Below are 7,104 nucleotides of genomic sequence, written 5' to 3'. Positions count from 1 at the left end.
GAACTAACTAGTACCCTCAGAGCTCCCAGGGACTAAACCACCAACCAAAGAGTGCACATGATGGGACTAATGGTTCCAGCAGCATGTGTATAGTAGAGGATGGCCTAGTCAGTCATCAATGGTAGGAGAGGCCCTTGGTCCTATGAATGTTCTATGCCCTAGTGTAGGGGAATACCAGGGCCAGGAAGCAGGAGAGGGTGGGTTGGTGAGCAGGGGGAGGGGGGAGGGAATAAGAGTTTTTTTTAGGAGGAGAAACCAGGAAAGGGGATATCATTTGAAATGTAAATAAAGAAAATATCCAATAAAAAAGAGTGATAATCACTGAGAAATGGAAAAAAAATGGACCACTGATCTCCACACACTTAAAGAAAACTAACCTGCCATAATGAAAACTAATTCTTTGTGTGCTAGTATGTAAAAGAGGATCCTAGAGAGGGCAATGCTAGCCATTGTGTGAGGAATCAGGCCATATATGGTACATAGTGGAGTTCTAAAAAAAACAGAGCTTTGCTCTCTATAAATAGGGAAAATACTTAAAGCAAAAACGCCCTCCCAAAGCTGCTTACATTTTCCAGGTTTCTCCTCAAACAACTAGAGAAGATCATTTAGAGAGCTTAGATAACTCTTATAACAGATAAAATTTCCAATTTTTGATTTGAGGCCTATATATGTATAGTCTAGGTAAATAAAAGCTCACTAAAGGGGGCTCATGAGTTTTACCATTTGGAGGAGGATGCTCCTGATCAATTTGTTTTGTATTTTGAGATAGGGTCTCACATAGCCCAGGCTGGCTTTCTTAAACTTGTGGCATAAGCAATGACCATCCTGAACTCATGATCCTTCTGTCTTGGCCTCGCAAGTGCTGGCAGTCATCAATACCTTCAGCTGCTCAATCAATTAATTAAAAAATATAGACAGAGCTAAATGGGACATTTCTCTGTCTATTATATTTCTCTGTTCAAGGTTCAGGGAACATCATGGAAAAAAGGATGAAATAAATCTAAGAGCCCGAAGATGAGAAGGATGGCTGTGGAATTCTATCCTCTGGCCTTAGCATGGCTGCTGTACCCATGAACCCAAAGAAGAGCTGGTGAACCTGCATAAGATTGTACCCTTCATCCTTGTACCATGAAGAGGGGAGGGTGCTATGAGGCCTCAGTTTTCCGTGAGGAGCTACTGGCAGTTAATGGTTGTTGTTGAAGGGATAGTTACATTTCTCTATGGCATAGCCACTGGTTAAGTTGTTCATGTTCCAGTAGATAATCCTCCACCCTACCAATGCTCATGCATGTAAACCCAATTAAACCCAATGGGTCACCAAAATCTCACATGAAAGTAGGAGGAGGACTTGCAAGAAAAATAGAGGTAGTGGGAGGGAAACAAGACGATTATGGGGGGTTAAATATGTTCAAAGTATATGATTGTATCTGAAACTTCAAAACAATAAATGTAAGCATATACTTATTTAAAAGAACAACAATGGCCTACCAGTTTCTCAACAAGATACTTACTCTGGCCAAGTTTGATAAAGGGACCTGATGCTCCTAACCACTTAAAAAAGATAGTCATCTAGGAGACAGACTTCAGCCTATTTAAAAGGGTATACTCTAACAGCTGCCAGACTCCAAAGAATTACTGACAGGGTTCAACTGTGAAGAGTAAAGTCCAATTTTCCAGTAAGTGCTTAAAGTGAGATACAATGGCCCTACTGAAACACCAATCAAGAACTTGTACTCCTCTTCAAAATGGTTAAACATCACACCGTATACTGGTATGTCTTCAGAACTAAGAAATTTCCTAGATAAAATGCCAACATACCTTGTGTGAGGAATACTGCATAATATATCGCAATCGTTTCTTTATGTGGCTGTCTCCCTGTGATATGCTGAGGTCCTTGTGGGCATGTGCACTGACAACACTAAGCACAAATGTGGGCAGATAAATATGCCATTGATGTTTCAAAAATTAGTAAATGGGACAGTTCATAAATGGGAGCTCGTAGAATATAAGCTTTAAGAGAAGGGAACTTTGTGTGCCTTGCTCACTGTTGTATGCACAGACCAGTAGAAATGTTCAATAAATAACTGCCAAGTTGATCTCATGAACAGATATTGGGAAGTAGGTTGGGTGACTCAAACCCAGGTAAAGCTGTTGAAAAGTATATGTAGCTGGCAGAAGAGAAAGTATGTTTGCACACAGTTCTGTAGGACAGACAAAAAGCAGCAGGTGTGAGGAAGGAGAGAAAGAGAATAGGTCTTGAAGAAGGAACAATCCAAGCTGGAAGCATCAAAGAAGGGGTAGAACAAGATGTGACCCTAAAGCACTGTTCAAATGCACAGAATCACAAGACATTTCAGATAAAAGAAAAAGCATTTGACAGAGACTTGCTTGCTAAATATTTATGATTTACTATAATTAACAGTTGCCCATAGCAATATGTCTAACAGTCAGCAGAGCTGGGATTAGACCCAGGATCAAACAAGAGGCAAAAGACGTATCCCTTCTGCCACCTCTCTGGTGTAGAAATATTGCAAAAGTCATGAACTATCAGTCAAATAGCCCACTAGGAAAGCAGATTTAAAACAAAAGTTTTGGGGCTGGGTATATAGCTCAGTTGATACAGTACTTGAAAGCAGACCTGGGCTCACTTCCTACTATGACATAAGTCAGGTAAACTGGCATAGAGATTGGAGGATTAGAAGTTCAAAGTCATCCTCAACTCATAGTGAATTCTAGGCCTGGCATATAACAAACAAACAAACAAACAAAAAAGGTTTTACTTGTCTAACATTGATTTGATTTTTGACTTTTCAAAATCTCTCTCTCTCTTTCTCTCTCTCTTTCAATTTTATATATATATATATATATATATATATATATATATATATATGTGTGTGTATGTGTGTGTGTGTGTGTGTTTTTCTAATCTAGTTATACAAGATTCAAATAGCCTTGAACACTGGTTCTAGGCCAGGAATCTACTGTATGGCAGTAGTGAGCAGGGTAGAAATTTGGTTAAATGTCTAAAAATCACAGAGGCATCCACAGCAACTTTCTGTTTTATTATTTTTAAAAGAACAAAATTACTATTTTAGCATTACTATTAACTCTGTCAATATGGGAATACAATTCAATCACTTTGATATAGTATTTAATTTTTAAAAATGTATGGGTAGTTAATGCATATACACCTAATGGTCGAAGTGCTGAGAATTAAGTGCCTGTTGAACACGCAGCCCAGCTTATGGACATCTATATCACCCACTCTAAGGCTTGAGGGGCATCCCAGGAAACAGGGCAGAAAATCTGTTAAGACTCAGACAGTGGGGAGTTGCTCTGTACAATGCTGTCCCTGTTCAGTATCTGGCCACTGCACTCACAAAACCACAGCAGCTCTTGTTACCTGCACAAGACCTGCAAAACATTGGGCCTTTAAATCCTTAAATATCCCATTAGGGATATGTGAAGGGCTTAGGAAGGCCCGCCTCTCATTGAAGAGCCACTGGCAGCTATGGGGAAGGAGTCATTTTCTTCAGTGGTGTAGCCACTGTTCCAGTAAATAACCCCACTCATGCTCAAGCAAGCAAACCTAACTAAACTCAGTGGGTCATAAAAATGACATGAAAGTATGAAGGGTCCTAGTTGGAAAGAAAGATAGAAGTGATTCAGTGGGACTCAAAGGGGGCTAAGACCAGGTTATTAGTGTATATACATTCAAAATTCTTTATAGGCCTACTTAAAATTATGAAAGAAAAAGATTTAAAACTTCTTAAGGCAAATTTACTTATTTTGACAACTGCTATATATAGTAAGCTTCAGACTTTTCTGAAGTCAGAAAATGCTTTAGAATTCTACAGTAGAAAATAATGCATCTGGATTGCATTATTTATATAGCCTGGGCTACATAAAGCCCACTGACTACCACATCATATTTAAATAAATCACTCTTAAGTTTTCCACAGTGAAATACTGGGCATGCTCTAAATTATTTGGTTTCTGTATTGATTGGTCTCTGAGTTCTGCTCATTTGGAGGAGCTGCTATAACTTCTACCCTAATGACTATTTAGGGTTGATGCTGGGCATATAGCTTAACAGTAAAGCATTTGCATAGTATGTACAAGAACATGAGTCTAATACCCAGCACCAAAAAAAGCAAAGAATTGAAGGGTATCTTTCATCGCTGAAAAGGTATGAAGGAAGTCTTAACTTCCAGACCTACAGGTGGGAATATTTGAGAACAGGGACAATACAGACATAATTAAATAAAATGAAAACCAAGAGTAGCAACTCATGATTATAATCCCAGCATTTGTGAGGCTAAGGCAGAAAGATTGCTATGAGTTCCAGAACACCCTGTGTTACAGACTGAGGTACTATCAAAAAAAAAAAAAAAAAAAAAAAAAAAAAAAAAAAAGAGAGAGAAATTAACCCAGACATTGTGGCACATGCTATCCCAAGCCTCGAGAAGTGGAGGCAAAAGAATTAGGAATTGAAGTCAGCCTAGAGTACTGGAGATGAACTTGTCTCAGAAAAACAAAACCCCCAAACAACACAAAAGCCTCCAACTTCTTCAGTAAGGTTGCCTCGCCAGTTGTGCCAATGGCAAAGCCACCAACAACTATTTTACTATCAGGTACCAGTTCAAGGTCAGCCTGGGCTACATAAAAAAACCCTCTCTCAAAAAATGAGCAATAAACAATGAGTTCCTATTGGACCAGAGTGGGCCTTCAATCCAATACGATGACCATATTAATAAGAGAAAAAGACACAAAAATATAGATGCATGAAAACCATGCAATGACAAAAGCAGAAAATTCCCCCTGAAACCAAGATGAGGTAAGCAAAGATAAGCTCCTGCAGGTTTCAGAGGAAATGTGACTCTGTAGCTGACACCTTGGTTAGGGAATCAAGAGTCTCCACCTGCTGTAGTACTTTGTGGTACAGTAGCTCCAGGGAAGTAATACACTAATCAATCCAATCAACACCTAATATAACTCAGACTTTTGTGAAATCCTCCTGAGCAAAACCAGAAACGAGCTCCTTAATGTATAGTATGGTTACAAAGTCATGGATATGGAAGTAACAGATGATGTGTCAGTCTTTGTGCAACAGGAAGATGCTAACTCCCCTTGAACTGTCAATTGTTTCAAGGCTGTGGATTGCACATCTGTCCATGAACAGAGTTTTTCTTCAAGTGAGACTAGTTGATTATATTTGAACAGTGGGGGATCTTCAGGTACATATACACACCTGGAACATTTTCATCTTCACTTCCATGGATGTCTTTCCAACCCAGCTAACATGGCCAGTGAACTTAATGTCCTGTTCAGGACTTAAGCTGTGTTTACACATATCTGCAAAACAGAAATTTAAGATTCACCCAAACCATATCAGAAATGTCTACACTATAAGGGAGCAATATCGTTTGAAAAGCTGCAATTGTACTATATTTCTTATCTTTAAAACTAAAATATTTTTAGCATACAAAACAAATTTAAATGTCTTTGTGAAAACTAGAGACCATGCAAATACTATAAAAACTAGGATCAAGTAAAATTCTTCCCCTTAAATATATAAATATCATGCTATATTCTACTTTCATATATATATATTAAAATCCCCTATAAGGGAAACAATTTTCCCCAGTCCCAATAATACTTTATAATTACTGAAAATGATAAGTATGCAGAGAAGCTGATCTTGCTTACCAATCTTGTCCACCAGGACTGTAACTATTGATAAAGGAGACATCTTGATAGAATGATTGTGGTTGTGCATGTAGCAAACAAGAACTGTAGGGAACCAAAAGAGTATAAAATAACAGAAAAACAGAATTATTTCTTCCATTTACAATTCTCTTTGAAATTCACAAAAGGTCTTATTTGCAATAAAGTCCTCTAGTACTCAAGAAAAGATCTTATCCTAGAACCAAAGACATTTTTCTTTTGGTTAATTGAGTCAGGGACTCATTCCATTGCCTTCAATGGCCTGGAATTCACTGCTTCCCAGGATGTTTTCAAATTTGTGGTGATTCTTCTAACTCTTCCTCTTAAGTACTTGAGTTATATGTGCAAACCTCCAGGCCTGACAAAAACATTTTCCCTTCTTTGTAAAAATGCTCATTTATTTAATGTGTTTATGTGTGTGCCTGAGTGTATGTATGTGTGTGTGTATATATATATATATATATATATATATATATATGTATATACATATATATATACCACATTTATGCAAGAAGCTGTAGAAATCTGTCCTAGTTAGAGTTTCTATTGCTATGATGAAATACCATGACTAAAAGCAAGAAGGAGAGGAAAGGGTTAATTTTGGGTTACACTTCATCACTGAAGGAATTCAATACATGAACTCAAACAGGGCAGGAACCTAGAGGCAGGAGTTGATGCAGAGGCCAATGGAGGGGTGCTGCTTGTTGTCTTGCTTTACATGGCTTGCTCAGCCTTCTTCCTTGTAGAACCTAGGACCACCAGCCCAGGGATGGCACCACCCACAATAGGCTATGCATCCGCTGTCAGTCACTACTTAAGAAAATGTCCTATAGTCCAATATTATGGTAGCATTTTCTCAACTGTGGATCCTAACTCTGATTACTTTAGCTTGTGTCAACTTGACATAAAACTAGGTCAGAAGAGGGCAACAAATTCCCTGGAATTAGAGTTACATATAGTCAGTTGTGACCTGCTATATAGATTGTGAAAATTCATCCTGGCAGCTAGAGCTCCTAACTGCTAATCCATCTCTCCAGCCCCTGCCTCATCTCTTAGGTGGCTGGCAATACAAGCCTCTCTACTCCACCTGTCCTTCAAGACTTATAAACTTAGTCTGGAGATCCTTTACTTTGTCCCCTAGGTTGTAGATTTAGTTAAGGAAATCAAATTCCAAGCCCAGCCCCACCAAGTAGTTTTTCAGAACAGCAAAGAAGCATAGCCAAATTAGAGTAAAAACCTAACACATGTCTGACAGTAGGAATGGAACATCCCCAGAAAAGAGGAACTAAGCACAGGACTCAGCTGACCGTTTCACCACAACTCTTTCCTAATCATGAAGCTGTTTCTTTTTTTTGTTTTTTTGGGGTTTTTTGGGGT

The 7,104-nt window shown here is 38.5% G+C and overlaps 1 protein-coding gene across 1 annotated transcript in view; it reads right to left on the bottom strand.

The window, feature by feature from the left end:
* Acot9 (acyl-CoA thioesterase 9) overlaps nucleotides 1-7,104 on the bottom strand; it is a 46,924-nt gene that overhangs the window by 16,751 nt on the left and 23,069 nt on the right. Inside the window, exons 6-7 of the mRNA XM_031369896.1 lie at nucleotides 5,710-5,793; nucleotides 5,252-5,355 (exon numbers count right to left, since the gene is read on the bottom strand). Coding sequence (XP_031225756.1) covers nucleotides 5,252-5,355; nucleotides 5,710-5,793 — 188 coding nt within the window. The remainder of the gene's footprint in view (nucleotides 1-5,251; nucleotides 5,356-5,709; nucleotides 5,794-7,104) is intronic.

This window comes from Mastomys coucha, chromosome X (genome assembly GCF_008632895.1).
Source record: "Mastomys coucha isolate ucsf_1 chromosome X, UCSF_Mcou_1, whole genome shotgun sequence".
NCBI classification, from domain to species: domain Eukaryota; kingdom Metazoa; phylum Chordata; class Mammalia; order Rodentia; family Muridae; genus Mastomys; species Mastomys coucha.
The sequence above is the reverse complement of the archived record's forward strand: the minus strand, read 5'-3'. Positions and strand labels throughout refer to the sequence as shown.